Source organism: Malassezia japonica, chromosome 3, assembly GCF_029542785.1.
Source record: "Malassezia japonica chromosome 3, complete sequence".
NCBI lineage: Eukaryota > Fungi > Basidiomycota > Malasseziomycetes > Malasseziales > Malasseziaceae > Malassezia > Malassezia japonica.
Window position 1 is genome coordinate 390,147 of NC_083372.1, and position 27,959 is coordinate 418,105.

Sequence of the window (27,959 nt, forward strand, 5' to 3'; positions counted from 1 at the left end):
CACTTCCAGCATGGGCGACGAGGCGAAGCCCAAGGTCAAGGTGCGGCCGCACATGCGCAAGCCGCGCGTGAAGCTCAACTTTTCGCGGAACATGGCCGGTGCGTCGGCCGGAGGTGATGGCCCCAAGACGAAGCCGTACATGCAAGGCTATGACCGCGAGCTCGACAGCGAGGACGAGGACTCGGGCGAGGGGATGGCGTTTGAGGAGCAGCTCATCCTGCGCCTGCCCGAGGGCCCTGGCGTGGATGGCGAGCTGGACGAGCTGCGCAAGACGATCAAGAAGCGGGGCACACTGCCAGACACTTGGTTCAAGTTCAAGGGTACGTCTTCGCTGCTGACACAGACTCGCGCCGCGCCATCTTTCACATTGGCGGCCAGCCGTACTCGGCCAAGATTGTGGATTTGCCGTGCATCGTCGAGTCGCACAAGACGCTCGACAACAAGCAGATTTTCAAGATCGCCGACATCTCACAAATGCTCCTGGTGGAGCATGCGGTGGCGAACGAGGGCGAGGCCGTCGAGGCGTCCTCGTCGCGCGACGCGACCGGCAAGAGCGGCTTCCACGGCGACGACTATATATACCCCCACGGCATCACGCCGCCGATGCAGTGGGCGCGCAAGCGCCGCTTCCGCAAGCGCATCCACAACCGCGGCATCGACATGGTGGAAAAAGAGGTCGAGAACCTCTTGAACGACGACCGCCGCGCGGAAAGGGTCGAGTTTGAATACGTCGACCCCTCCGAGGCGGATTTGATCGAGGAGGAGATTGCGAATACCAAGTACGAGTACGGCGCCGAAGACGACGAGCACGCCTCGTCGCAACAACACGACTCGGGCGACGAAGAGGACCACCAGGCGATGGATGGCGAGGACGACGACGAGAACGTCGACCAGGACCTCGCTGCCGAGCTCGACGCGGCACTCGCTCGCGAGCACGGCGACGAGGGCGAGGAGGACAGCGCGTCGAACAGCGACAATGACAAGGAGAGCGACGAGGGCAGCCGCGCCGACTCGGACCTCGAGGACCTCTGGGACGACGACGAGAACGAGGAGGAGGACGGAGAGCAGGACGCGGAACAGGATGCGGAACAGGATGCGGACAAGGACGAGGACGACGGCGAGGAAGAGGCCGAGCGCCGCGTGCGCGAGTCGCAGCTCGAGGCCGAGTGCCGCGAAATCGAGACGCTGATCCGCCGCAAGCAGACCGACATCGACGCGACGCTCAACGCGCTGATCAAGAGCCGCCACCAGCAGGCCCTGCGCAAGCTCCAGGTGGAGCTGGACCTGAAGAAGAAGCACCTGCTCGACATCAAGCAGCTCCGGCGCACCATCCGCGAGGAGCGCGCGGCAGAGGCCGAAGCCCGCGAAACAGCCGCGGCCGAGGCGCACAAGGCGCGCGAGGCACACAAAACCCTCGACGAGCCCGCCGAGCCCAGTCCGACCGAGCCCGAGAAATAGTGTACATCCTACAGAAAATCGGCTACGCTTGCATCGCAGTACAGCCGCGCGCGCGAGCGCGCGAGCAGTTGGTCGTCGACAATCTCGCGCGCGCCGGGCGCGTCGGCGTCCATCCAGCGCAGGTCCACCCAGCGCTCGGCCTCGGCGTCGCGCTGCGACAGCTCCGTGCCGCGCGCGGCGCGCCCTTCGGTGCGCACAGACACGTTGAGTGGAATGACGCTCGAGGCCTTGCGCGTTTCGCGTGCTTCGCGCGTCTCGCGCGCCTCGCCTTCGTCGTCCGAGACCGGCGCGCCACGCTCGCGGCGCCGCTCGTTTTCTTCGGCCTGCCCGAGGAGGTCGACGTGCTGCATCGACGGGCGCATTTGCAGGACAGCGTGCAGAGGCGTGAGATGCAGCTCGCCATCACGCATCGTACCGACCAGGTACTCGGTCGCGTTGGGGACGCTGGCGCTCTCGAGGCGCATGCTGTCAAAGCGCACAGGGCCGTCCTGGCGCTCCTGCTTGACCTGCGGCGCAGCGCCCGGCACCGGAATCTTGCCGAGGCGCTCGCACGCCTCTGCGTACTCGGCACCTTTTTCGCCATCGTACACCGACGCGCGCATGTCCAGCGGCAGCTCCATCTCGACGCGGTTCGTGTGGGGCCGCCAGCGGCTGGTCACCGTCTGCCCGCGCTGCGCGGCAGACGCCGGCACTGGCAGCGGCCTATCGCGCTGGTACAGCGGGTATTGAAATAGCTGGAGCTTTGCACCGTCGCTCAGCGAGTGCGACAGGAACACCGGCAGCGAGGCCACCAGCTCGTCCTCCTCCGCCATGGTGGAAAAATCCCCGATCCCGATCGCACGTGAAGTTTGCGCCCGGGACCGTGCATGTTCCGCCCTACTACGACTACGATGTTCGCCAAGATTGCTACGACTGCTGGTCTCCGCGGTGCCGCGCGTGCGTTTAGCACGCGCGCTGCGCCTGCGATGCGTGCCTCGCGCTCGCCGCTTGCGCTCGCTGCCGGCGCCGCCGTCGCGGGTGTGTCGCTCTTTGCGCTGCCCTCGGTGCAGCTCGAGGCGCCCGAGCCGAGCATTGCCGGCACCTACGCCACGGCGAGCGAGCGCAGCTTTGTCATGATTAAGCCGGACGGCGTGAGCCGCCAGATCGTTGGCAAGATCATTGAGCGCTTCGAGACCCGCGGCTACAAGCTGGTCTCGATCAAGTCCGTGCTCCCTTCGGAGGAGCTCGCCAAGACGCACTACGCGGACCTCGCGCACAAGCCCTTCTTCCCCGCGCTGGTCAAGTACATCACCTCGGGCACCCCGGTGATCGCCATGGTCTGGGAGGGCAAGGACGTCATCCGCCAGGGCCGCCGCATGGTCGGCGCGACCAACCCCCTGGAGGCCGAGCAGGGCTCGATCCGCGGCGAGTTTGCCGTGAGCGTCGGCCGGAACATTATCCACGCCTCGGACGGCTTCGACTCGGCGACGAAGGAGATCGGCCTCTGGTTCGACGAAAAGGAGCTCGCCGCCTACGAGCCGGCTGCCTGGAACCAGATCATGGCCGACAACTAAGTAGCCTATAGGACCAAGGCCATCTTGACGCGGCCACGCTTTGTGCTCTTGTCTTTTTCCACGCCGATCTCCACGCGGCAGCGGTCAAAGATGCCGAGCGTCACGTCCTTGGACAGGCCCGAGACCGAGGCGGGGATCGTCACCTGGTAGGAATCCGCGTCAAAGTCGCAGTCTTGCTTAAAGGTGATCAGGCCCTCGAGGCCGTATTGGTTCACAAAGACCGCGAGGCCGTTGCGGAAGGTGCGCACGACATACGCGTCTGCACGCAGCAGCATCACCGCCCCGTCGCCCTTGCCGACCTGCGTCGCGTCCGCCCCACGCTCGGCATTGCGTGCAGTGATCGCAAGGCCCACGTAGAACTCGACCGAGGCGCGGCCCGCAAGCTGCCCAGCACGGTGGCGCTTGTTCACCACCGCGAGCACGTCGTCGACATAGTGCTTCGAGTAGAGCGACGTCGGGAGCGGCTCGTAGTGGATCGCCGCCGCGAGCTGCCGGTGGACAAGCACATCCGCATAGCGGCGGATCGGCGACGTAAAGTGCGTGTACATGCCCATCGCAAGACCATAATGCCCAAACGCATTGCGCGCCACGCTGCCAGTACAAAAGTACTCGGCCGCGAGCATGCACCGCGTCGCAAGGATACGCACGAGCGTGTTGAACGTTGCGTCGGTCTTGTCGACGCACTTGTCGAGCGACGCGGCAAGCGCGCCGGAGCTCGACGTGTCGAGGTCCATGCCCCGCCGCTTTTTCAAAATGTCCTTGAGCGTGTCAAAGTTGTCCGACGGCGGGGGGCAGTGGCGGCGCAGCACCGCCGTCGTGGGGTACGCTTCGTAGATGCGCTGTGCGACGCTGGTATTCGCAAGAAGCATAAACTCCTCGACCAGGCTGTTGGTCTCGTGCATCTCTTTTTGCTCGACGTCGATCGGGCCAGAGGACTCGCGCGAGTCCATCTGGATGCGCACCTCGGGCGAGGCGAGGTTCAGCGCACCGGCCTCCATACGCCGCTGCTTGAGCTTGATCGCAAGTCCGTTGAGCAGGCGCACACTCGTCGTGATGGGGTCGTCGAGCTTTTTGTTGTCTTTGCGTTTCTGTGCCTCTTCGTAGGTAAACGCGGCCTTGCTCGCAATCACCGACTTGGTAAAGCGCACCGACACGACGTCGGCGTCGGGCGTCATCTCCCAGATCGCGCTAAACGCAAGGCGCTCGACAAACGGACGCAGGGAGCACAGGTTCGTGCCGAGAAGGTGGGGGAGCATGTCGATGCGCTTGTCGACGAGGTAGACGGTCGTACCACGCGACGCGGCCTCGGCGTCCATCGGCGTGTCGGGGCGCACAAAGTAGGACACGTCCGCAATGTGCACGCCGACCTGGATGTTGCCGTTCGGCAAGGGCTTGGCGTGCAGCGCATCGTCAATGTCCTGGCAGCCGGGGGGGTCAATACTGCAGATGTTTTCCGCACGAAGGTCCTCGCGGTCGCGCCACGCAGGGCTCGCCGCGTCCTTCGGCGGCACCTTCCAGTCGTCGCCCTCGGCGGGCAGGCAGTCGAGGATCGCTTTCGAAAAGGGGCGGTACGGCACGTCGTACTCGAGCAGCAGGCTCTCTTGCTCGGCCTCTTTGCTCTCCGCCGCGCCGAGCGCACGGACAAAGTGCCCTTCGGGATAGCGGCTCGAGGCGCGCCACTCGTCCATGGTCACCAGAATCTTTTGGCCCAGGAGTTCCTTCACCTGGCGCGTACGGATCTTGATGCGGGGAATCTTGCGGTCGACGGGCGACGCAAAGAGGGTCTGTGGCCCAAGCGAGGCGATCGCCCCTTCGTTCACCGACGTCTGGTCGATGTGCGCGACGTACGAGCGCCAGTTGCGGCGCGCCACGCCGACCACGCGGCCGGTCGGCTGCTTCTTGGCATCGTCGGTGATGGCAAGCGTCTCTTCCTCGACCTGCTCTTCCTCGTCGTCGTCGCTATCGCGCGCATCGTCGTTGCGCCGCGCGCTGTCGGAATCGAGCACCGCGTCCGTCGCGCCTTTCCACTCGGACTCGGGGAGGAGCGCGACGTAGACGACGTCGCCGTCGACCGCACGGTTCATAGCTTCGCGCCCTTGCAAGAGGATCGGCTTCGAGAGCGACTCGGTGCGCACCGTGCCTTCGAGGTAGTTGAACGCATTCGCATTAAAGAAGCCCTTGTGCAGCGACCCAGCACGGAACGCCGCTTCGAGCTGCGACGTCTCCCAGTACTCGTCAAAGACGTGTGCATTGCGCTGCAGCTCGGGGTGCTTCTCGCCTTCGAGCTCGCGCGCCGAAAGGAGGTCCTGCAGCTGGTCCGCGTTCTGGAAGCCGGTAATGTACTCGCGGACGCTGCACGCCGTCACGCCGTCCGTGCGTGCTTTGTGCACATTGTCCACGTCGTCGCTCACGAGCACCACGCCGAGCTTGCTGTCGGACGTCTGGAGGTGCTGTGCGTACCACGCAGCCGCGCGGCGGATCGCACGGTCGTTGCGGTCATTCGGCGTCTCGTGTGCGTCGCGCACGATCGCGGTATCGGCGTGAAAGTCGTTGAAAAACTGCCACATCTTGCGGTCCGGGTCGGTGAGGAGCGCACGCAGGCGGTTCGCCAGCGGCAGGCTGCGGTTGCGCACCTCGTCGAGCACCGTCTGGAGGACGACGACATTGGTAAAGGCCGGGTTTTCCAGCACGTCCATCTGGTGCAGGACCACATTGGTATCGATCATCACATAGTGGGGAGCGCCGGTATAGGTATTCTCAATGCCGCGCGTATCGAGCATCGGCTTGCGCGTCGGCATGGAAGAGCCGGCGCCTTCGGCGGCGTACAGCGCAGGGCCACAAAAAGCACACGCCACGCTGCCGCAGGGGATATCATCGCGGTGGTAGGTCTCGCGCAGGACCTTGAGGACCTTGCCGCGCGCCGTCTTGCGGTGAAACTTGACGTACGCGGCCGCCTTTTCGTCGTCCGTGCGCGGCCGCTTCTGGATAGAAATCGGCGCCATGGCAGCGGTAGCCAAGGCGAATTTTCGGCCTCCACTTGTGGCGGACGGGGTGGTGGTACGGGGGCTGCGCTGAGCTTGTGCCGTGCGCCTTGCACCTTGCGTCTGTTGCTACATTCTCACGTTCTCTGCTACATGCTCCTCTATAGTACGCTACCTCTGTGCTCAACCCCCGATATTTCCGGTGTCATCGTTACCTCCCCCGTTCTCCGATGCGATGCATAGGACGTTGTCCACGCGATAGCTCACGTGACATGGCGTGATGCGCGGCGCCGTCCCACGCTAATCCCCGGTGGCCTGTTGGCTGGAAATTTGGGCACGCAATTCAAAGCCGGGCGAAGCTGTCTGGAGAAAGAGTCGGCTGATTTTTGACTACACCCTTCCACACACGACGGTTGTGGCAATGAGCGTGTCTTCTGTTTCGGCGGTGTGGCATGTGGTGCGCCATACGGCGCCCACAGTCGTATCGGTCGGACCGAGTGACGTGTACAATGCCGCGGACCTCTCCGACGGCCAGAATTTGGAGCAGCTGACGCTCGCAACCGAGGTCGGCTCGGTCGTCCAGAACATTGTGCGCGATGCGCCCGAGAAGCCCGTGAGCGTGCTGCTCGACGCCAGCCAGACGTCGCTGCTGCGTCTCGTTCCTTATCTCCCTTCGTTGGTCAAGAAGCCGGTCGTGTTCCACGTTGCCACGCACGGTGAGCACGCCGACGTGCTCCTGCTGCGCCAGAGCGGCTTTGCGCTCCTCGCCTCGTCGACCGCGTCCGAGGCGCAGGACTATGCGATCGTCGCCCAGCACCTCGCGGCCAGCACCTCGTCGGGTGTGATCCACCTGTACGACGACGAGACCTCTGCGGCGGACCTCGTGGCGGGCGACGCCCTGCGCGCAGCCATCGCCTCGACCGCCGCGTCGGTCGAGTTGAGCGAAGAGGCGCTCGACGCCGCGCTCAAGCACGTCTCGAGCATCGTTAAGCACGACGTCCCTGCATACAACGTGTACGGCACCACGGACGCCAAGGACGCCGCGATTGTGCTCGGCGCGGGCGCCAAGGCACTTGCGGATGCCGCACAGGTCGCCGTCATCTCACTGCACGTCGTGCGCCCCCTCTTTGCGGAGCGCTGGGTGGCTGCGGTGCCCACGTCAGTCGAGCGCCTCGCGGTGCTCGAGGCGACGTCGAAGCGCACCACGCGCCTCGCGCCGCTCTTTGTCGACGTCGCATCCGCCTTCCAGCATGTGCCGGAGCGCGACGTCCCGGCGACGCTCGTCAGCGGCACCCTCGGCCAGGTCGACGCAAAGAACGCCGCGGCGGCCGCCTCAAGCCTCCAAGAGGCGCTCGAGAAGGGCACCTCGGGCTTTGTCGTCGGCACCCAGGCCACCGAGGCGCCTACGACGCTCGCCGTGCAGCGCAAGGAGTACGTCCACGAGCGTGCGTACAACGTGATGCTCGAGCAGCTCTTCAAGGAGCGCCTCGCGGTGATCAACCCCCCGAGCGACGACGCGGACCCCGCTGCGAGCAGCCCCGAGTTTGCGTTCGGCAAGGTGCTCGCGCAGGTCCAGCGCGAGGACGAGCTCGCGTCGCTTGCGCGCGCTGCGATCGACGGCGGCAAGGTCGCGTCGGACCTCGCACAGGCGCTTGAGCGCTGGCTCGCCGCCAAGTGCGACGCGAACAAGCGCCCCGAGGCCGCGGCGGCCGTGCGCTCCGCGCTGGGCGGCGCCAAGTCGAGCGAGGCGGACGCGCTCCGTGCGCTCGAAAAGTACCTTGAGCCTTTGAGCCGCTGGATTATCGGCAACGACGCGTGGGCGTACGATGCGGGTATGGGTGGTGTGCACCACGTCATTGCCTCGCAGCGCAACGTGAACATGCTCATCTTTGATACGGTGCCCTACTCGGGCCGCGAGAATGTGCCGCTGAACCAGCGCAAGAAAGACATTGGTCTGTACGCAATGAACTACGGCAACACATACGTTGCGAGCACTGCGCTCTACTCGGACTACACCCAGGTCCTGCACGCGCTCATGGAGGCCGAGCGTTTCGACGGCCCCTCGATCGTGCTGGCCTACGTCCCCTACCACCGCTCTGACGCCTCGGCGCTCGACGTGCTCCGCGAGACGAAGCTTGCAGTCGACTCGGGCTACTGGCCGCTCTACCGCTGGGACCCCAGCGCGGAGAGCCGCAACTCGGACGTCTTCCGCCTGGACAGCGTGCGCATCCGCGAGCAGCTCAAGTCGTTCCTCGACCGCCAGAACCACCTGAGTCTCCTCGCGAGCGCCAAGCCCGAGCTGCCGTACGACCTCGCGGCCTCGCAGGGCACCGCGCTGCGTGAGCTGCAGCAGCGCAAGGCCAAGGAGGCCTACGACAACCTCCTCGGCTCGATGGAGGGCCCCCCTCTGCTGGTGCTCTTTGCCTCGGACGCGGGTGGCGCCGAGAAGGCCGCGCGCCGTCTTGCGCTGCGTGCCAAGCTGCGTGGCCTCGGCGTGCGCACGCTCGCCCTTGACGACTTCCCGCTGGAGGATCTGAGCGGCGAGAAGAACGTCGTGATCGTCACTTCGACCGCCGGCCAGGGTGAGCCGCCGCAAAACGGCCGCCTGACCTTCAAGGCGCTTTCGAAGCTGCCGACCGGCACCTTTAACGAGGAGACGCGCTTCGGTGTGTTTGGTATGGGTGACTCGCACTACTGGCCGCGCCCCGAAGACGCGCACTTCTACAACAAGCCCGCCAAGGACCTCGACAAGCGCCTGGCGGAGCTGGGTGCGCAGCGCCTCGTCTCGCTCGGTCTCGGTGATGACCAGGACGCCGACGGCTGGCAGACCGGCTACAAGGCGTGGGAGCCGCAGCTCTGGAAGGCGCTCGGCGTGGACCACGTCGAGGTGAAGGAGGCCGAGCCCGAGCCGATCACCAACGAGAACATCAAGATCGCGAGCAACTACCTGCGTGGCACGATCGTCGAGGGCCTCGCCGACAAGTCGACCGGCCGCATCGCCGAGACCGACACGCAGCTCACCAAGTTCCACGGCACCTACATGCAGTACGACCGTGACACGATCGAGGAGCGCCAAAAGGCCGGCCTCGAGCCCGCCTACGGCTTCATGATCCGTGTGCGTATGCCGGGTGGTGTGTGTACCGCCGACCAGTGGCTGCAGCTCGACCGCGTCACGGAGGACTTTGGCGGGATCAAGTCGCTCAAGATCACCACGCGCCAGACCGTGCAGTACCACATGATCCTCAAGGAGAACCTGAAGAGCGCCATGCAGTCGATCAACAAGAGTCTCTTTGACACGATCGCCGCGTGTGGTGACGTGAACCGTAACGTGATGTGCGCTCCGAACCCCAACCTCACCGAGGTGCACGAGCAGATGTACGAGTTCTCCAAGAAGCTCTCGAACTACCTGCTCCCCCGCATGAACGCCTACCACGAGATCTGGCTCGACAAGGGCACCGACTCCTCGAGCAAGCTCCTGGTCGGTGGCGCGGTGCAGGACTACGAGCCGCTCTACGGCCCGTACTACCTGCCGCGCAAGTTCAAGATCGCGCTTGCGGTTCCCCCGCGCAACGATGTCGATGTGTTTGCGAACGACATTGGTCTCATTGCCATTGCCGACCCCCAGAAGAAGAAGCTGCTCGGCTTCAACCTGGCCATCGGTGGTGGTATGGGTGTGACGCACTCGATGAAGGCGACCTACCCCCGTCTCGCGAGCGTGATCGGTTTCCTGCGCCTCGACCAGGTGTGCGAGGCGTGCCGCGAGGTGATGCTCATCCAGCGCGACACGGGCAACCGCCAAAACCGCAAGCAGGCGCGTCTGAAGTACACCATCGACAAGTACTGGGGCGGCGCGGAGAACTTCCGTGCGGAGCTCGAGCGCCGCCTCGGCTACAAGCTCGAGGAGGCCCGCCCGTACAACTTTGTGAACAACACGGACGAATACGGCTGGAAGCAAGACTTCCGCGGCAAGTGGCACTGCACGCTCTGGCTCGAAAACGGTCGTGTGATCGACGAGCCGGGCCTGCCCTTCCGCACGGGCCTGCGCGAGCTGGCCAAGTTCCACAAGGGCACCTTCCGCCTGACGCCGAACCAGCACATTATCGTGTCGGACATCGACGAGGCGGACAAGCCCAAGATCGAGGCGCACTTGAAGGAATACAAGATGAACAACTGGGAGCACTCGGGTCTGCGCCTGAGCGCCAGCGCCTGTGTCGCCTTCCCTACATGTGGTCTCGCGATGGCCGAGTCGGAGCGCTACATCTTCCGCCTCGTGGACAAGGTCGAGCGCATCTACCTTGCCAGCGGCCTCAAGCACGACGAGATCACGCTGCGCATGACGGGCTGCCCCAACGGCTGTGCCCGTCCGTGGATCGGCGAAATCGCGTTCGTGGGCAAGGCCCCTGGCACCTATGTCATGCTCCTCGGCGGTGGCCACAATGGTGAGCGCCTCAACAAGGTGTTCCGCGAGTCGGTCGGCGAGAAGGAGATCCTCGAGATCCTCGAGGTGCTCATTCCCCGCTACGCCAAGGAGCGTCTCGAGGGTGAGCGCTTCGGCGACTGGGTCATCCGCGCGGGTATCATTGCCGAGACTACCCACGGCGCGGCATTCTGGGATAATGTCGATGCGGACAAGCCGCTTTCTGCGATCGCGCAGAGCGCTTAATCTCGGTTTCTCTGTAGTCGTTGTAGGTACTCCAGATTTGGGATATGCATAACCACCGAGGGCGCCCCGCAAGCTAGACTCTGTTCCCACGCGCCAAGCCGCGGCATGCTCGCCGCTTAGCTTCCCCCGCACGGCCCACGAGCACATTTCCGCCGAGGGCAAGGGCGTCGGATGCGCGTGTACCGTAGCGTTTGTCATATCACCTGCAGTGTTCCTGCGGACGGCGGAGCTCCTTGGTCGAATGATAAACGCAAATCTAAAGCGATGCACCATTATGCATGCCAATGCATTTATACACAAATTTTTGTTTATTTGGAACAAGTCGGGCCAGAAGCGAAGCCCTACAAGGCCATGTAGATCCTGTTGCCAACGACAAACGACGCGACAAACGCGCACGTTACGGAATTCCCTCTGCGTAAGATGAGCTGCCCCGCGGTCTGCGCGCCAATCCGCGGAATCGAGCGGCGTTGATTGCATGTATCTAAAGAAGTTGCAGCAAACGGTCCACCGCTTCCATTGTGTCCCGGCGCCCCAGACCGCCTTGTTTTCTTTCCACCCTATATTAGATACCGCTTACGCTCGTTACGCGTCGCACCCTCCCTTCCTTCCTTTACTCCGCACCGAAATTGAATCTTCCCAGCATGTTCAGCTCCATGAAGCTCGTTGCTGCTGTTACTGCCGCCCTCGTCGCCTCGCGCGTGTCGGCGGACAAGCCCACGTTTAACATCAACCACCTCCCCGACACCTGGGAGGACGGCCAGGCTGGCTCGAACAGCTGCAAGCAGTGGGGTGCCTCGAGCTCGAACTCCAAGTGCCAGAACGTGTTTATCAACTCTGCGCGCGATTTCTGCCTGTGGGCGCCGTCCGGCGGTGACCACACGGTCGGCCACGAGGAGGAGCGCATGGTCTCGTACTGTGTCAAGTCGGGCTACGGTACGCGTCTTATCCCCGACGGCACCCTCAAGTCGGCCTACTTTGTGAAGACCGACGGCTTCGTCCAGGTCACCGGTATCGGTGACTTTACCTCGATGCACATCAAGTCGGGCGACGAGGGTGGCGAGCTCGACCCCCACGGTGCCACCGGCGCCGGTAACCCCGCGGGTGGTCTCGTGTTCACCCGCAGCAAGGCCGGCCAAGAGGGCGAGTGGGTCCAGCTCAAGGAGTGGAACAACTTCATGAGCGCTACCGAGTACTCGATCCGTGGCTGCTGGGGCGACAGTGCCACCGAGTACTGCCCGCACATCTACGACGAGATGGGCTCGTACTTCAACGAGCCCGGCCGCTACAAGGAGGGCACCTTTGAGGACTGCGAGGGCACCGACGGCGACTGGCCGGGTGTGTACCACGGCTCGACCTTCTACCAGGGCCAGGCCTCGACCCCGCCCGCGCAGAAGCCCGGCTCGACCTCGAAGTGCCACACCTTCCACACGGTCCGCAACGGTGTTGCGCCCAAGACCCTGTACAGCTAAATAAGTTGGCGAAGCGCCCTGATACACCGCTGCAACGCCTTGCCCTCCCCACTGCATGCGTGCATGACATTCTACCTTCTCTTTTTGCATTCGTTGCATCGTCTATACCTAGTTGAGCTATTTATGCCTTTTATGTTATTCGGCCTACACAACTGTGAAAAAATAGAGACGACGATGCGCGTCGCGTCCGACACGTTCAGCAGGGACACTGCTCGGGTGCGGCATCCGGCACGTGCAATCGCACCGAGTCCTACTTTGCCCCGATACGTTCGATCGATGGCTTCTTGGCCAATCAGTTTGCGTGTACAGGAAGGGGCCGAGTACAACAAGTCTGAGCTAATTGCTACGCTTGGGTGATCTGTGTGTTCCTAAAAGCGGTGCACATTTCGAAAAAACTTGGCTCCCACCTTCCCTCCTCTAGCGATGAGTGCACAGAACAGTGCAGCAGGTGGCCTGGGCGACCAGGCCGTCTTGAACCAGATCCTCCTGGGCATCTCGGACCTGCGCCGCGAGGTACGTGGGCTGTGTTTTTTGGGCGCTAACCCTAGGTTCACAAGGTCACGGACCGTATCGAGTCCCTCGAGCTCCAGCAGGCGCCGACGACGCCGACCATGTCGCTCTTCTCGCCGAGCATCTCGCCCGCGAAGCGCACCTCGTACGCCGCGCATCAGTCGTCGCTGCACGGCTGGAAGCCGGAGCAGAACCGCGCTTCGCAGCCTTCGGTCGCTCAGACCGTGCCGCCCCAGCAGGCGCCCGTATCCCTCAAGGCTACCGACCCGAACCTCGGCCTCTGGGTCGTGGTGCCGGCCGGTGGTGCGGGCACGCGTCTCTGGCCGCTGAGCCGTGAGAGCTGCCCCAAGTTCTTGCTGGATCTCACCGGCCGCGGTCGCACGCTGATTCAAAACACCTTTGACCGTCTTCTGCCGCTGTCGGGTGTCGACAAGTTTATGGTGGTGACCGGCAATGCGCACGTCGACGCCGTGTCGGAGCAGCTTCCTCAGCTCGTTCCTGGCAACGTCTTTGCGGAGCCGTCGCCGAAGGAGTCGATGGCTGCGATCGGTCTCGCGGCCGCCGTCCTGATGCGCCGCGACCCCGACGCGGTGCTCGGCTCCTTCGCCGCGGACCACATCGTGTCGGGCCGCGACGCGTTCGAGTCCGCTGTGCGTGAGGCCGTCGCCGTCGCCCGCGAGGGCTTCTTGGTGACGATCGGTATCGCGCCGTCGTACCCTTCGACCGGATTCGGCTACATCAAGCTCGGCGAGAGCCTCGAGCTGGAAGGCGCGCCCAACGCGCACAAGGTGCTCGAGTTCAAAGAGAAGCCCGATGCGCGCACCGCGAGCGCCTACCTCTCCACCGGTGAGTACCGCTGGAACGGTGGTATGTTCGTCGTCAAGGCCAAGACGCTCTTGACCCTGCTCGAGAAGAACGTGCCGGAGCTCTACGCCGGCCTCAACACCATTGCCGACGCGTGGGACACGCCCAGCCGCCAGCTCGTGCTCAACGAGACCTGGCCGCTGCTCCCCAAGATCGCTATCGACCACGCCGTCGCGGAGCCCGCGTCCAGGGTCGGCAAGGTCGCTGTCGTCCCGGCGACCTTTGGTTGGGACGACGTCGGAGACTTTGCCTCGCTCTCGGACCTGCTCCCCGCCGAGAAGAACGAGGCACGTGTGCTCGGCGACCCCTCGCTCGTGATCACCGAGGGCCAGGTCGGCGGTATCGTGGTGCCCGCGTCCGGCCGCCGCATCGCGTGCCTGGGTATGGACGACGTGGTGGTCGTCGACACGCCCGACGCGCTCCTCATCACGACGCGTGCGCGTTCGCAGGATGTCAAGAAGATCGTGGGCAAGTGCAAGAAGAACTTCCCCGACCTTTGCTAATCGTTGATGTGCGCGCACACACGTAGATAGGCAGGTTCATATATTCTATGTTGAAAGAGGCAGGCCAACGCAGCGAAGAGGCGTTTGCAGCTCGGCGGACGCACGCGCGGACGACATTGTCAGGAGGTATCATGTCGTTATCCCTGGCGCTGCTGTTAGACTTTTCACATACCTGCTTGTGCTTGGGGTTCTTGCTGCAGATCACATAGAGGCGGCCTTTGCGGCGCACAATCGCACAGCAGTTGCACATCTTCTTGACGGCCGCACGCACCTTCATGCCACGCACCATGGGGGGTGCGACTGGCTGCGCGGTCAGCACACGGGGCATAGCAGGACCCTGCATTGCGAGCGCAGGCATCGGGCGCGCAGACGCCACGGCTTGCCGGATCACCGGAACACTCGCACGAAGGAGCATCGTCGTCGAGACAAAGGTGCGGCACGTGACAGAAAAAGTCGGTTTCTGTGCATGGCGGCCATGGCGCTCGGGGCATGGGGCGTGACGACGTCCGAGCAGCTCGTCAAGGCGCTCAAGCGCCCGGACGGCGCAAAGGACGCGCTCCCGAACGGCGCACGGGCAACCAAGATTGACATTTTACGGACCGCCTGGCACGACCAGAGCCTGTACGTGCCCAAAAAGACCGACCTGCTCCTCGATGTCGCCCTCGAGGCAGTGGTGCAGTCCAGCAAGGGCGCCAAGGACAAGGAAGCGTACTTTCTGGAGCCGGCGTACTGGGCCCTGCTCGCCGAGATCCTCGGTGCGGAAAAGTGCGACCTGCACGCGCTCGCAGGCAAGTACCAGTTCCTGCCGCTCGCGACGCAGGTGCTCGGCGCGTGCAGCAGGCAAGTGTGGGACGCCGCCGCACCGGCGCTGCAGTTCCTCGTACCGGCCAGCATCCGCAGGCACGGCGCGGGGCACATTGACGGGGTCAATGCCGCATTTCTCGACGTATTCAAGGCGATCCCTCGCATCTGTGGGCCGGAGCAGGTGCCGATCACGACCGCAGTCCTCGAGAGCATGCTCAAGTACTGGCTCCCTGCGCTTGAGCTCGGTACCAACGCGAAAAAGACGGCCAAGTTCTTTGTCCAGGAATCCCTGCCGGCCTATGCCGCGGCGTACACGCATGCGATTGCCTTGCCGAGCCCTGCGCTCGAAACGCTCCTCGCGCAAGTCTCGGCGTGCTCGCTTTTCGGCCCGGAGTCGCTCGCGAATGCAAAGGAGAAGCACACGCTCCCGGAGAACCTCGATACCCTCACCACGACGCTCGTCGGCCACCTCCAGGGCGAGGCGGCTAGCAATGTGCTCCGTGCGCTTCCGTCGTTCCTCGCGCAGATGGTGCAGTCCATGCAGTATGGGCGCGACTCGGGTGCGCTGCCGGGCGCGCAGCGCCAGGGCGTGCTGGAGCAGTACATTGTGCCGGTATGCACGGCGATGCACCAAGGCCTCGCTCACGGCGGCACATTTGCAGACGCTGCCGCAGCGACGCGCCTCGCCCTCGTTCAACAAATCGATGCACTGGCGCTCTACCAGCCTAGTGGCGACGACCGCGAAGTATGGGCTGTGCTGTGGGCACAGCTTTGTACAGATACCCTTGCCCACCTCGCGGCGCATGCAGACAGCGCGCAAGTGAGCTTCGCGACGTTCTCGGCGCTGTGGCGCGTGCACAGTGAGAGCTTGGTCGGCGTCTTGGTGCCTATGCTCGTCGCGACGACGCGCGTCGCGCCGGGCGACGCGTGGGACGAAGCCCACCTTTTTCTCGTGCATGTCCTCGACCAGTATGCGCAGCTGCGCGAGATGCCGCAGCTCATGGCGCGTGCACGCGACGTCGTACGCGAGGTGCGCGACGTCCCTGGCCTCGTGCAGAGCCCGTTCTTTCACCAGCGGACGACGTCGGTGTGGGAAGCACGGCTCAAGGACGCAACGTCGCACAACCAGGTCGTGCCGCTGCTTCAAGAGGCCCTGGAGGGTACAGAAGGCCTGCTCCAAGACGCATCCGCTCAGGAAAGCACACTCCTCTGCACGTCGCACCTGCTGATGCTGGCGGTCAAGAGCGTCGGATTGGCGCATTCCTCCGCCGAGCTTGCTCGCGTCCTCGACGCGATCGCACAGCTGGCCGACCAGTGCATCGCGCGTGGCCTTGAGAAGCAGCCGCTCGTCCTCGCGTCGGGCCTCCGCCTGCGTTTTGTCCTCCTGCGCCGCGCGCTGCGCACGGCACTTGCATCTGGCGACGAGGCGCCGGCAGCACTCACGACGTATCCATCATTGGACCGCATCGGCGCTCTGTTTGCCAAGACCCAGGTCCCCGAGCTCCAGCTAGAAATCTTTCGGGCTCTGCTCGGCGCGGCCGAGGCCGCTCAGGCGCACAATGCGACGGACGACGTGGCGAATGCACAGCTCGAGGCGATCGTGCAAGGGCCGCTGCTTCCGGCCTTGCAGATGCCGACAACCGGCGCTCGTCCACCGTGGGACGGCCAGATCTTTGGCCTTGCGAGTCCTGCCTACCTCCCCGTCGCCTTGTGGCGCATGATCACGACGCGCTGGGCCGCTGTGCTCGACCGTACGACGCCCGAGCAGTTTGAGGCGCTCGCTCGGTTCCTGCAGGATACGCTGCACGACGGCGCCGAGCCGAGCATGCTTGCCGAGCTCAGCCGCATGGCGCTTAGGAATGCTCAGTTCCTCGAGCAGCCGCACTGGCGTGCAGCCGTGCTGGGCCATGCGACCGCCGCGCTCGCGTGGATCGACGTGACGAGCGAACCGTCCAAGGTGCCGAAAAAGGCCCTGAAGCCTACCATGGCCTCGGTGCAGCTTCTCGCCTCGGTGCCGATGGGCTACCTCGCCCGTGCAGGCATCGAGTTGCTCTTTGGCAAGCTCGCATGGCTCGATGCGGCGCTGACCGTACAAAACGCATCGGTCAGCGTATGGACTTGGCTCAAAGAGCTTCTCGCTGCACTTGCGGTGACGGCCAACACGATGCCCGAGCCCATGCCGATTACGTCGTACCTCGAGGCGCTGGGCAGCGTGCCTTGCACGGAGCCTTTGTTTGTCGAGCACAGCATGGCCTATGTCAAGGCCGTGCTGCGCCGCCAGACGGACATTGCCTCTATCCTGCCGGTGCTCAGCGCGCTCCACGACAAGCACGGGACAATGGCGCAACACGTCATGACGACGACCATGGAATGGCTCGCAGACGATGCCGCCGAGCGCGTCGTAGCGCTCAGTGTCGACATCTCGCTGGACGATGCGATGCCGTCGCTCTCTGACATCCTCGCGCACGTCGGCGATGCCGATACGAGCCGCGTGAGTCTCCAGCTGCGTGCGTACGCAGCGCACGTCCGTCTGCAGCGCGCTCTCGCCGCGCCGCTCCCTAATGCGTCGGAGAATGCGAGCGAGATTGTCACGGCTGTCGCCTCTTTGTGCCAGCGTTCGGAACGTACCTCGGCTGAGCCGCTTGCAAATGCGCTCTTTGCGGCGCTCGTCGCGCTCCGGCCCGTGGTATCTGGGCGCCCGTACGTCACGCTCGCGATCGTCTTTGCGACGCTGCACGCGACACTCCAAGACACGGCGTCGCTCACGGCGCAGTTCATCGCGGTCGCCACGCAGATGGAAGGCGACGCGTATGCAGATACCCTTGAGGCGCTCGAAACGGCGCTCGTGCGAACGCACGATGCGCACGACCGCGCGTCGCTCCTCGTTGTCCTCGCCCTCCTTTTGCAGCACGCGCCGAGCGGCACGAGCCGCATCGCCAGTGTGCGATTCTCCTCGCTGCTTGTCCATCTGCCGCTCACCGTGCGCAGCTCGCCCGAGCTCGCGGCCGCGGCCGTGGCGCTGGTCGAGCGCGTATGCAATTACCGTGCCTTGATCCTGCGCCCGCTCGACATTCCACGCATCTTGGCACTGCTCACTGTGCTGGTCGGCCCGAGTGCTGTGGAAGAGCAGGGAGGGTCGCCAGAAGCAAGTGCCATCTTCCAGGGTGCCGTTGGCGTGCTACGCTCCATCATTCGTTTGCGCAAGGACCTGCTGAGCCCGTACTTACCGCAGCTGGCCGAGGTCTTGTGCCAGCTCCTGCCGCTCCTCGGCTCCCTCCTGCGTACCAATGTCGGCCGTGCACAGCTGCGGCGCCTCGCGGCCGCGACACCGGCATGGCTCGACGAGGCCACCGCGCCGCTGGGCGTCAACGAGGCGCGCTCGCTGAGCCGTCTCTTTGCGGAAATTCCGGCCAAGACGACGTCCATCGCGACGATTGTCGCGCACAAGCGGCGGCGCACAGACGATGGGCATGCGAGCACCACCGAGTCGCTCGCGCGCTCCATGTCGAAGCATGCGGTCTATATCCTGGTCGCCTACGTACGCTGTGTAACGCATGGCGTAACGACGATCGCAACGCCGCTGCGTCAAGAGCTGCAGCCGGGCTTGTTTGCGCTCTGCGATTTGGTCAGCAAGTACGAACGCGACGCTGTCCTCAAAGGCATGCTCGATGCAAGTGGCCAGGTCGTCTTCAAGGGGCTATGGAGTGAATGGGAGCGCCAGCGGTATAAGGGTGCATAAATAGGTATTATTGCGGGGTATGCAAAGAAAAAGCGATTCTATTTTGAGATGCGAAACGATTAGAGAGCCGTACGCGAAGAGGTCTCCACGCGGAGCGTAAGCATCAGAAGACCAGAGAACAGGTAGAGTGCACCGGCAACGTACACCGGCGTCGCAGCCTGCGTGGGGTTGGGCTTTTGGGGGACGCCGTAGATCTTGATGATAGGGGCAAACAGACCAGTGAGACGGTTGAGACTCGATGCGATACCGTCGGCCGTGCCACGCAGGGGGGCAGGGAAGGATTCGGGGGTGTAGCAATACAGCACACCGTACATGATGTTTTGCGTAAAGGCAGTCACACAGCTGAATGCGAGCGTACCATCACTGGTTCCCACCGCAGTGAAACCAAACAAGAAGACACCACTGAGCAGGGTACCGATCGACATGGCACCGCGACGGCCGCTGCGAGGAAAGGTTACCATCCAGGTAGCAATCAGACTACCAGGCACACCGCATAGAGAGATATACGCGTAGTTCCTGTAGGTCTCGGCGAGAGAGTTGTAAATGCTCACTCCATCACCATTCGCCGCCTGGAGGTACAGAATGATGAACGAATTGAACAGGGGATACGCAAGACCGATCAGAGCCCACAGAATCCAGATAACTGCCGTGGTGTAGCCCAGAGCGAAGTTCGAGAAGAGAGGCTTGATGTGTGTCAAAGTCTTGGTGAACCGAACCGAGCGGGCATTGAAAGCGAGCATACGAATCTGGTGCATACACCTTCCAACGATACCCTTGGGCTGCTCGTGAACAAGCTCTTCGATCGAAGTGTCATCCATTGCACCGTCCTGGCCAGCAGCCGAGCGGAGAATGCCGACCGTGAGCATGTCATCGGGAATAGGCTTGCCGCACATCTTGGCAAAGTTCTTCATGGCCTCGATAGCTTCCTCGTCACGGCCCTTGGACAGAAGGAACTTGGGGCTCTCGGGGATCTTGAACACGACAAAACGCAGGAAGAAACAGGCCAGCGTGAAGGCGCCGATCGTAAAGTTGAGGTAGCGCCAACCAGCGTTGTTCGCAATCCAACCCTGGCTGTTCTTGGCGGAGCACGGGGCTCCAGTTCCATCCGTTTGACAGTTGTAATTCACAATGAGACCCCAGCCAATCAGCGAGGACATGAGCTGACCCAGCGACCAAAAGACCGAGAGAAGGGTCAAGAGGTACTGACGGTTACCAGGAAGGAACTCGAGGAAGAGCATGCCGTCCACAGGCAGACTGCCGCCCAGACCAAAACCAAGCGCGGCAAGCAGACCACCAAGACCGACAAAGCTCGTCGCACCTCCCGAGGCAATACCGAATACGCCAGCAATAAACAGTGTCGCGTTAAACGACAGGCGACGACCGACAATGTCGGCTGCAGTACCCCAGAAAGCAGCACCGCAGATAAGACCCGCATAGAGCGCGATTGTCATGAACTCGGGATGCTGAATCCCAAACTCCACTTGCACTTGCGGCAGGATGATGGCAATCAATTGAAGCCACGCGTTATCAATAAGCCAGCCGACACCCGAGACACCAAGGAGACCCCACTGCCACCAGGTCATGCCAATGTGCTCGTTCATGATCTTGTTAAAAATGTACACCTTGCGCCCATACACCTCGTCGATCGCAGCGGACTCAACATTCCTAGACTTCATCTCGAGCTGCTCGGTGTAGGCAACATCCTCCTTGGCCTCATTGGTCTTCTTCTCCTCCGAAACAGCAAAGTGCTGCTCGACGTCCACCGCGTCGCCTTGATTGAGTGCGGACATGTTTATCCACTGGTATACCCTGGAAGATTAAAAGTCGATCCCCGCTCGCTTGGGCTAAAGGGGGGGGTATTGTGGTTGAGTGGGCAGGGGGTGAAAATCGCTGAATTTATACTGCAAACCCTGCTGAGACCCTAGACATGCCGAGGAAGTGCATATCCCCTGCTGGGCCTGCCGATTTAGCAAAGGGACCACTCACATCTCAGGAATACAGAATCAGCGCTTAGTAATGTCACATGCGATATGCTTTCGGAACTGCGTGTTACTAAATTACAGAATTGCCAGTTGTTGGTAAGCGACGCAAAAAGATGTGACAAGAGTGGGATTCGAACCCACGCCTCAGGGAGACTGCGATTTGGTTGTCAAGGTATCTCGAAAGAGCCTGAACACAGCGCCTTAGACCACTCGGCCATCTTGCCTGGTGATATACTAGATCCGAGCTGCGTTACCAATTTAAGCCCTCGCGCATGTCAAGCAGGCCAGGCACACCGAGCGTCTAGCACGGAAGGGGGGTATGAACGAATTAGACGCCACGGTGGCCGACAACGTCGCGCGCACCAGTGGGTAGATGGAACGCTATAGACGACTCGTCAGCATTGCGCTGTACACGCCGACGTCGGTGCGCATAGGGCTCGTCAAAGAGGATGGCGTCCACAAACGGATCGCGTCCGCCAGTAGGAACAGGCTCCGGATCCGGCTCAGGCACCATGCACATTGATGGCGTCGGCATTGGTGCGAGCGAGGCATTTTCGGGCGACCGCGAGCGAGGGGGTATAGGCGATGCCGCCTCCATCGCCGAAAACAAGAACGAATTCCGCATAGGACTTGCGTGAATCGACTTGCTTCGTGCGAGGCGCTGTGTGTGTGTAGTCATCACCGCCTGCCGCGTCGAATGCGTGCCGGCGAGATGTGCGCGTGGAGACACCTGCGCGCTGGAGCGGCGCGCGCGAGGCGACTGCCGTCCAATTTCTTTCGACAGCGGCCGGCCAGTTGAATTGCGGTTCGTGGCCGAGGTCTGCGACATGCGCCAGCGCACGCGCTCCTCCTGGAAGGCCATTTCGTTGTCGATCGATGCCATTGCAACACTGTTCCGAGCGTCGCGTGCGTTCTTGTTCCGGAGCTGTACATGGGACGTCGAACGCTGGGCGTCTTCGGCAGAGAGGGCTGCGTGAGTAAATAGACGTACATTCAGCATGTTTGGCGGAAGGACTGGGAAACTTGATCGAGTAGGGGCCTGTCATATTTTCGAGACTCTCCCTCGCCATGATGTCCGATGTCGTCTGCCCAGACTGAATTAGGTGCGGCCGTGGAAAGACGGCCGAGTACGACTTGCGAGGGGCATACACTCGGCGAGGGGGTATGCTGGTATAGAGGTTCGTCAGCAGATGCTCCAGTTCTTGCTGATTATCATGATCTGGATGGGGTTCTGGCTGTGACGATGGTCGAGACAAGCTCCTCCCGCGGTCCCGTAAAGGACCTGGCCGGGGACGTCGAGGCATGGTTCCTGGCCGTGGCGGATACGAGAAATGCGCCTAATTTCCCTAATGGAGGGTGTTGCTGTTTATCCACACTTGCCCAATGTGGAGGCGCAGGGACTGCGGCTGACCGCACCCTGCAGGCCAATGGGGGAAGGAGCCGATGCGAATGCGCTCCTGGGGCGGTTCTGCCCCCCCCTGGATCCCAGTCTTGTGCTGGCGATTGCAAGCGAGCCGGACCGCGACGAAGAGGAGCTGGCACAAATTTTGCAGGGGCTCGCCGATGCTACGCGCATGGAAGACGCTGCCGAGCAGGAGGGTGATGCGTGGCCCGAAGATCCTGTGAAAGAGGAGCCTGCGCAAGAGGAGCCTGCGCAAGAGGAGCCTGCGCAAGAGGAGCCTGCGCAGGAGGAAGCAACGGCCATGGAGGAACCTGCCGAGGACGGACCGTCCAAGAAAGAGCCTGTGGATGTAGACTGCGAGCCTGTGCCAGAGCAGGCGCCCGAGCCCGCTGCCATTTCGGATGCACCCCTCGCCGCGGCCGTGGAAGAGCTGGCTGTGGACGACTATGTCCTCGCCTTTCTCGTGCACTCCTTTCCCGACAAGCCCCCCGAGTCGCTACAGAAAGCGCTGGACGATGCACACGGCGACGTGGACGTCGCGATGGACGCACTCCTTGCCGAAGACATGCTCAGCGAGGACGCACTTTTTGCGCAGAGCCTGCTCAACGAAGAGGAACAAGCTCGTCGCACACACACGCCCACCGAAGCCAAGCATATCCCCCGCGGCGGCCTCGATCTGGACGCACTCGTATCCGGCACACGCCCCAAGAAGGGCAGCAAGGCCAAAAGCAAGCTCCCCGGAAAGAAGCCCATGACGGTCAGCCTGACCGACCAGCGCAGCGCACACCATATCTATGCCGAGAAGCGCGGCGTGTCTACGCCCAAGCGCGAGAAAGCGCCCTCGCCGACGATCGAGGCGGACGAGTTTCTGGACGACGAGGAGCTTGCGCGGCGTCTGCAGAATGCCGAGCGCGACGCCGTTTCTGGCAACGAGAAGCTTGTCGTCGACCAGCAGTGGCTGCTTGCATCCTCGACGCTTTCGCAGCTTGCGTCGCTCCTGGACGTCCCCCTTGCGAAGATCCAAAGCATATTCCACCAGTCTTCGCTGAATCTGCACGTCGCCATGGCCCGTGCCATTGCCTATGCCGCCGCGCAGCCCGCTTCCATCGCCGCGCAAGAGTCGCCCGTCTTCCCTACGGTCGTTGAGACGCTCGCGAGCATTTCCAGCCGCGACCCCCGCAAGATGGCCGAGGTGCTCGCAGCGACGCAAGGCGAGCAGTCTGCGGCGCTCGATCTTCTCCAGCTGCAGGATGTCGTTGCGCAAGCGGCGTCCGGTGCGAGCAATCGCCCCGATATCCTCGACCCTACCGGGCAGCTGGTCGATGAGAGCGCCGCGGCCACGACCTATACCCCCACCGTCACGCAGAAGCGCAAGCCCGCCGTCGGCGGCGCGCCGCGGTGGCTCGACAGCAAGGCCACTTCGTACGCCGACCGTACCGCGCAGCCCGCAGCCGCGCTGTCTGGCAAAGCGCTTGCCGCGCGTGCGTTGTCGGACGGCCAAGCTGCGACCGTCTTCCCCGCGTCTGCGCAGCGTGTCGAGCTGAGCGAGTCGGCGGGTCTGGACCTGGACCAGTCCTACACGAGCGAAGAGTGCCGCCAGCGCGCCGACGAGCTCCGTGCCAAGCGCAATGCGGCGTTGCGCCAAGCCGCTACCTCTGCCCGGCGCTACCGTGGCGGTGCAATGGCCGGCCTGAGTGGCGCGGCGAGTGTCTATGCCGAAGAGGCGCGCAAGTACGACGCGGCTGCGCGGCGGTGGCAGATGCGTGGCGCCTCTGCGCTGGTCGACCAGCGGCGTGCGGACTATACCGGTGTGAGCGAGTATGCGGAGCGTATTGATCTACATGGTCTTTCGGTGCACGAGGCGCTGACGGTGGTGGAGCACACGGTGCACCGTGCCTCGGCGCAGTCCTCGAGCCGCACCTTTCTCGAAATTGTCACTGGGCGTGGCGTGCACAGCCGGCACAATGTGTCGGTGATCCGCCCGGCGATCGTCCGCCTGCTCGCCCAGCGTGGCTACACGGTGGACAGCACCACGAACCCTGGCGTGCTCTACGTGAAGCACGCCAGGTAGACCCTAGGCCCGCGGTGCCCCGCACCCCGGCGAGTTCCTCCTGCCTGGCGCCTGCAGCACCGCCATGCGCACGGCTGCGCCTTGCGTCAGAAGTGGAGGGTCTAGGGTCATTTAGCACAATGATAGGCTCAGCGCGACACTCTTCATCGGGCACCGCGCATTGGTGTGTAATAAATCGGGACCAGCGCCTGCAGCCGCCACGCGCTGCACGTTGGCTGCGGCTGGACGCGCTGGCCGCCTGCAACGTTGCGCGAACAAAAGTGTGGCCTGGTGCCGTGCGACGACGACGACCGATCTTGCTGCCGTGGATAGTTCTTTCTGCAGTACCGTTGGACTGAAGAGAGGTTGAGCTATTGCTGTGCTGCTAGCCGCACGATGGCCAATAGCCAGATCACAGATCTCGAGCTCCAGCGGGAGGTCGAGGCGCTGCGCACACGGCGACGGCAGTCGGTGAACCGTGTCGTGCTCGATCCCGACCTCCCCGATCTACAAGGTGCGGGCCTGCTGCCGAATGCAAGCCCGCCCCTCGACCGGCACCCGTCGTCCTCGAGTGTGGCGAGCTCGTCCTATCAGGCCCCGACGACGCCTCCCGAGACGGACCAGGGTGCGTTTGTGCTCGACGAAAAGTCGCTGCACGCCCGCGCGCCGCTTTTTGGGTCCTCGCAGCGCTCGCGCTACCTCGCGCGCCGCAACGCCCGCCAGGCGCAGGCCGCGTCCGAGAGCGAAAAAGGGCCACTGCCCCAACCCCCCCCGTCGTCCCATCCGCCGCCAAACGACCCGAACCACCTCTTTTGGGTGCCTGCTGCTGCGCACCCCGAAATCTCACCGGCAGACTTTCGCTCCTTTCTCAAAGAGCAGGCAGAGCGGAATGTGAGCCAGCACGAAGCCGAGAAGAGCCAAATACCCGCGCGCGGCGCTCCCCTCTCGCCCCCGCTCGACGGCGCCGCTGACGCCCAAGGGGAGGCGACGATCGCCGCGAACCGCCTCCTCGGCCGCTCGACCTCGAACGTGCGCCGCACCTCGTCGCTCCGCAAGCAGATCAAGCCGGAAGACAAGGACGCGGAACCGAGCGAACGGCCGGGCAGCCTGCTCGCCGTGTCGAACGACCAGCGCGCCCGGAACCGCCTCTCGAGCAGGGACCTGTCGCCGGACCAAATCACCCTCCGCGAGCTGCAGCGGATGGAGCGGGCAGCACAGGCGCCACCGGTCGCCCCAGTCCCGGAGCGCGCTGCGCCTGCCTACGAAGACGACCGCAGCTCGAACGGCACTCACCAGACGCACTCGTCCGAGAGCGCCGAGTCCGAGCCGCGCTCGTCCCACACTGGGCCCGCGCTGCAGCGGAGCTCGCGCAACATGAAACTCGCACGCCCTCAGGGCCCAGTGCCGCAGAGAAGCGCGCGCCCGGAGCGGCGCGCAGTGCCCGAGCCGCCGCGCTTTCCAGAGAACATGATCTCGACGATCGAGGCGCTCTCGCTCGACGCGACGCCCCAGGCACCGCCTCAGCTGGTCGACGAACCCGAGTCGTTTGCACAGGCCGAGCCGCTGCCGCCGCATCCCCACTCGGCAGAGAAGCCGCGGCGGGGCAATACACTCCCGCCTCGCCTCGACAGCGCGCTCGAGGCCAAGGAGCAGCGGCGCGCCGCAAACATTGCCGACGTCCGCGCCAAGGTCTCGAAAAAGAATGTCTTGCCGGAGCTGCCGGACGAGGCGCCGCAACGGCACTCGCTCGAGCGCGTGCCGGTGCCGAGCGCGCCGCGCGACGACGTGCAGCCTGCGCGGCACTCGGAAGAGAACGTCCCGCGGTCGCGGCCGCTGCCGGAGCCCATGGCACGGAGCGATAGCCGCTCACGCGAGGCACGGCCGCTGCCTGAGCCGCGCGCAGCGCCCAAGGACGGGCGGCCGGTGCCCGAGGTGCCGCCCGGTGCAGAGATGCGCCCGAGTTTGGAAGGGGCAGGTGTGGATGTGCCGCGCGAGGCGCGTGCGGTGCCCGAGGCTCGTGTAGTGCCCGAGGCGCGTGCAGTGCCGGAACCGCTGCGTGTCGAGCCTGCGCGTGTCGAGCCTGCGCGTGTCGAGCCCCCGCGTGCCGAGCCATTGCGTGCCGAGCCACGCGCGGTGCCCGAGCCGCGCCCAGTGCCCGAACCGCGCGCGGTGCCCGAACCCCCCCGCGCGGTGCCCGAACCCCCCCGCGCGGTGCGCCCGTCGACGGACTCGCTGCGTGCCGAGTCGGTCGCCGCGCACGAGCCTGGCGCGCGTGTCGAGCCTGGTCCTCGCACCGAGCGTTCTGCGCGTGACAAGCGTGGTTTTGGGCTGTCGTGGTTCGGCCTCGCCAAGGAGGACGAGGACGAGAGCAAGCGGCACAAGGAGGAGCGGCGCAAGGTCAAAGAGGAGCCGCCGCCGCCGCCGCCGCTGCTGCACCCCCCTCCGCCTCCCCCCGCTACGAAGCGCAAAGAAAAAGACACGTTCCTTGCGAATCTCTTTGGCAAGCGCAAGAGCCACGAGCCCCAGGACTCGCTGCGCCACCGCGCGCGTACACTCTTTTCCAATACCGGCGGCACGCCGCCGCCGATTGTCCCGGAGGAATATCCCTACACCCGTTTTGCCCTGCACATTGAGCGTGCGCTCTACCGCCTGAGCCACTTTAAGCTCGCGAACCCCCGGCGTGCGCTGCAGGAGCAGGTGGTGATCAGCAATTTGATGTTTTGGTACCTCGCCATTGTCAATTCCGCGCAGAGCCGCCCGGCGGACATTGGCCACGGCCACCAGCGCCAGGGCGGTCCGAGCGAGTACGACGACACGGAGCGCCGGCAGTGCCGCGGCACGCCGCCGATCGCCGTGCACACCGGCACGCTGGTGCGTGCCGTGCCGCAATTCGTGCCGCAAATGTACACTCCCTACGGGATGGTGCCGCCGATGCCGTGGGGCTTCCCACCCAACATGTACTTTGACCCCCACGCGCAGACATGGGTGCCGAACGGGATGCCTGTCCCCCCCCCGGCTGCTCCGCCGGTGCCGCCACGGACCCAAGATGACTACGATGTAAATGAGTACGTGCTCGACGAATACTATACACCCAAGGCGGCCGACACGGGCGTGGCGCCCGTGCCGAGCTGGTCGGCGCCGCAGCCGGCAGCGCCGCCCGCTCTGCCCATGCCGCCCCTCCCTGAGAAGCAGGCTCCGGAAGCCAACGGGCTCCCGATGCACGCGCGCGGCCCGAGCGCCGCTGGTCCGAAAGAGCGCTCCGCGTCGAACCGCCCACCTCTTCCCCGCCCGAGCGGTTCGCCGCGTGCCCTTCGCCAGGCACGCTCGTCGCCCTCGCTGGCGCCCCGAAAAGAGGGCCGCGCGCCTGTCCCAGCGCCGCGCGTTCCCCCGCTGCCCGTCGGCCTCGTCAAGCGGCCGAGCCGGCCGTGATGCTTCATAGTGGAGGACGTAACTCCCAACTGTATTTCCCCGACTTTTTCACTTCGTGCTTCGATATGCCGGCGACCGTGCTGACCGGCATCGTGACGAAGGCGGGCGTCATGGCCAAGACCGTGACGATGACCGTCGAAAAGATCAAGATGCACCCGAAACTGCTCAAGGTATGTTGCCCCGGCTAAGACAGACGTACGTGCGCCACAAAAAGTACCTCGTGCACGACCCCGACTCGACGCTCCGCATCGGCGAGCGCATCTCGGCACAGGCATGCCGCCCGCTGAGTGCGCGCAAGCGCTTCACGCTGCTCGAGCGTCTCGGATTCAAGGATATGCCGGTGACGCACGGCGAGGGCGGCGCAGAGGCCGACCAGCTCCGCCGCCTCAAGGCCGACGCCGCAATGTCGGCTGAGCAGCGCGAGCGCCTGCGCATCGAACAGCGCGTCAAGAACGAGATGCGTGGCCGCCCGTAGATACCCTATACCCCAAAAACGGCGCAGTGCAGAGACAGTGGGTAGAGCTAGTGAGCAGAGGAAGGAGTGCGTGCTGG

General features: G+C 64.0%; 14 protein-coding genes and 1 non-coding gene across 15 annotated transcripts; 9 read left to right on the forward strand and 6 right to left on the reverse strand.

Annotated features, from left to right (window-relative positions):
• Window positions 1-10: 10 nt before the first annotated feature.
• On the forward strand, window positions 11-1,458 carry MJAP1_002048 (uncharacterized protein; the record flags this gene model as incomplete). Its single annotated transcript, XM_060265992.1, has 2 exons — window positions 11-320; window positions 344-1,458. 2 exons carry the CDS (start codon window positions 11-13, stop codon window positions 1,456-1,458), a joined length of 1,425 nt encoding a protein of 474 aa, XP_060121975.1.
• An 8-nt stretch (window positions 1,459-1,466) lies between these two features.
• MJAP1_002049 (uncharacterized protein) lies at window positions 1,467-2,270 on the reverse strand (the record flags this gene model as incomplete). The annotated part of the gene is made up of 1 exon (XM_060265993.1): window positions 1,467-2,270. The coding sequence occupies one exon, from the start codon at window positions 2,268-2,270 to the stop codon at window positions 1,467-1,469; it is 804 nt and encodes a 267-aa protein (XP_060121976.1).
• A 78-nt stretch (window positions 2,271-2,348) lies between these two features.
• ndk1_1 (nucleoside-diphosphate kinase) lies at window positions 2,349-3,011 on the forward strand (the record flags this gene model as incomplete). The annotated part of the gene is made up of 1 exon (XM_060265994.1): window positions 2,349-3,011. One exon carries the CDS (start codon window positions 2,349-2,351, stop codon window positions 3,009-3,011), a length of 663 nt encoding a protein of 220 aa, XP_060121977.1.
• A 5-nt stretch (window positions 3,012-3,016) lies between these two features.
• Window positions 3,017-6,013, reverse strand: DIS3 (exosome catalytic subunit dis3; the record flags this gene model as incomplete). Its single annotated transcript, XM_060265995.1, has 1 exon — window positions 3,017-6,013. The coding sequence occupies one exon, from the start codon at window positions 6,011-6,013 to the stop codon at window positions 3,017-3,019; it is 2,997 nt and encodes a 998-aa protein (XP_060121978.1).
• A 400-nt stretch (window positions 6,014-6,413) lies between these two features.
• On the forward strand, window positions 6,414-10,655 carry MET5 (assimilatory sulfite reductase (NADPH); the record flags this gene model as incomplete). Its single annotated transcript, XM_060265996.1, has 1 exon — window positions 6,414-10,655. The coding sequence occupies one exon, from the start codon at window positions 6,414-6,416 to the stop codon at window positions 10,653-10,655; it is 4,242 nt and encodes a 1,413-aa protein (XP_060121979.1).
• A 641-nt stretch (window positions 10,656-11,296) lies between these two features.
• MJAP1_002053 (uncharacterized protein) lies at window positions 11,297-12,124 on the forward strand (the record flags this gene model as incomplete). The annotated part of the gene is made up of 1 exon (XM_060265997.1): window positions 11,297-12,124. The coding sequence occupies one exon, from the start codon at window positions 11,297-11,299 to the stop codon at window positions 12,122-12,124; it is 828 nt and encodes a 275-aa protein (XP_060121980.1).
• Window positions 12,125-12,547: 423 nt separating this feature from the next.
• Window positions 12,548-14,001, forward strand: MJAP1_002054 (mannose-1-phosphate guanylyltransferase; the record flags this gene model as incomplete). The annotated part of the gene is made up of 2 exons (XM_060265998.1): window positions 12,548-12,637; window positions 12,673-14,001. The coding sequence occupies 2 exons, from the start codon at window positions 12,548-12,550 to the stop codon at window positions 13,999-14,001; spliced, it is 1,419 nt and encodes a 472-aa protein (XP_060121981.1).
• Window positions 14,002-14,138: 137 nt separating this feature from the next.
• Window positions 14,139-14,416, reverse strand: MJAP1_002055 (uncharacterized protein; the record flags this gene model as incomplete). The annotated part of the gene is made up of 2 exons (XM_060265999.1): window positions 14,139-14,144; window positions 14,174-14,416. The coding sequence occupies 2 exons, from the start codon at window positions 14,414-14,416 to the stop codon at window positions 14,139-14,141; spliced, it is 249 nt and encodes an 82-aa protein (XP_060121982.1).
• Window positions 14,417-14,476: 60 nt separating this feature from the next.
• On the forward strand, window positions 14,477-18,544 carry MJAP1_002056 (uncharacterized protein; the record flags this gene model as incomplete). The annotated part of the gene is made up of 1 exon (XM_060266000.1): window positions 14,477-18,544. The coding sequence occupies one exon, from the start codon at window positions 14,477-14,479 to the stop codon at window positions 18,542-18,544; it is 4,068 nt and encodes a 1,355-aa protein (XP_060121983.1).
• A 59-nt stretch (window positions 18,545-18,603) lies between these two features.
• MJAP1_002057 (uncharacterized protein) lies at window positions 18,604-20,334 on the reverse strand (the record flags this gene model as incomplete). Its single annotated transcript, XM_060266001.1, has 1 exon — window positions 18,604-20,334. One exon carries the CDS (start codon window positions 20,332-20,334, stop codon window positions 18,604-18,606), a length of 1,731 nt encoding a protein of 576 aa, XP_060121984.1.
• A 308-nt stretch (window positions 20,335-20,642) lies between these two features.
• MJAP1_002058 lies at window positions 20,643-20,750 on the reverse strand. Its single transcript has one exon. It is a non-coding gene; the product is annotated as a tRNA-Leu (tRNA).
• A 104-nt stretch (window positions 20,751-20,854) lies between these two features.
• On the reverse strand, window positions 20,855-21,596 carry MJAP1_002059 (uncharacterized protein; the record flags this gene model as incomplete). The annotated part of the gene is made up of 2 exons (XM_060266002.1): window positions 20,855-21,495; window positions 21,542-21,596. 2 exons carry the CDS (start codon window positions 21,594-21,596, stop codon window positions 20,855-20,857), a joined length of 696 nt encoding a protein of 231 aa, XP_060121985.1.
• Window positions 21,597-21,953: 357 nt separating this feature from the next.
• On the forward strand, window positions 21,954-23,999 carry MJAP1_002060 (uncharacterized protein; the record flags this gene model as incomplete). Its single annotated transcript, XM_060266003.1, has 1 exon — window positions 21,954-23,999. The coding sequence occupies one exon, from the start codon at window positions 21,954-21,956 to the stop codon at window positions 23,997-23,999; it is 2,046 nt and encodes a 681-aa protein (XP_060121986.1).
• Window positions 24,000-24,374: 375 nt separating this feature from the next.
• MJAP1_002061 (uncharacterized protein) lies at window positions 24,375-27,407 on the forward strand (the record flags this gene model as incomplete). Its single annotated transcript, XM_060266004.1, has 1 exon — window positions 24,375-27,407. One exon carries the CDS (start codon window positions 24,375-24,377, stop codon window positions 27,405-27,407), a length of 3,033 nt encoding a protein of 1,010 aa, XP_060121987.1.
• A 65-nt stretch (window positions 27,408-27,472) lies between these two features.
• MJAP1_002062 (uncharacterized protein) lies at window positions 27,473-27,882 on the forward strand (the record flags this gene model as incomplete). Its single annotated transcript, XM_060266005.1, has 2 exons — window positions 27,473-27,577; window positions 27,601-27,882. The coding sequence occupies 2 exons, from the start codon at window positions 27,473-27,475 to the stop codon at window positions 27,880-27,882; spliced, it is 387 nt and encodes a 128-aa protein (XP_060121988.1).
• Between the last annotated feature and the right edge of the window lie 77 nt (window positions 27,883-27,959).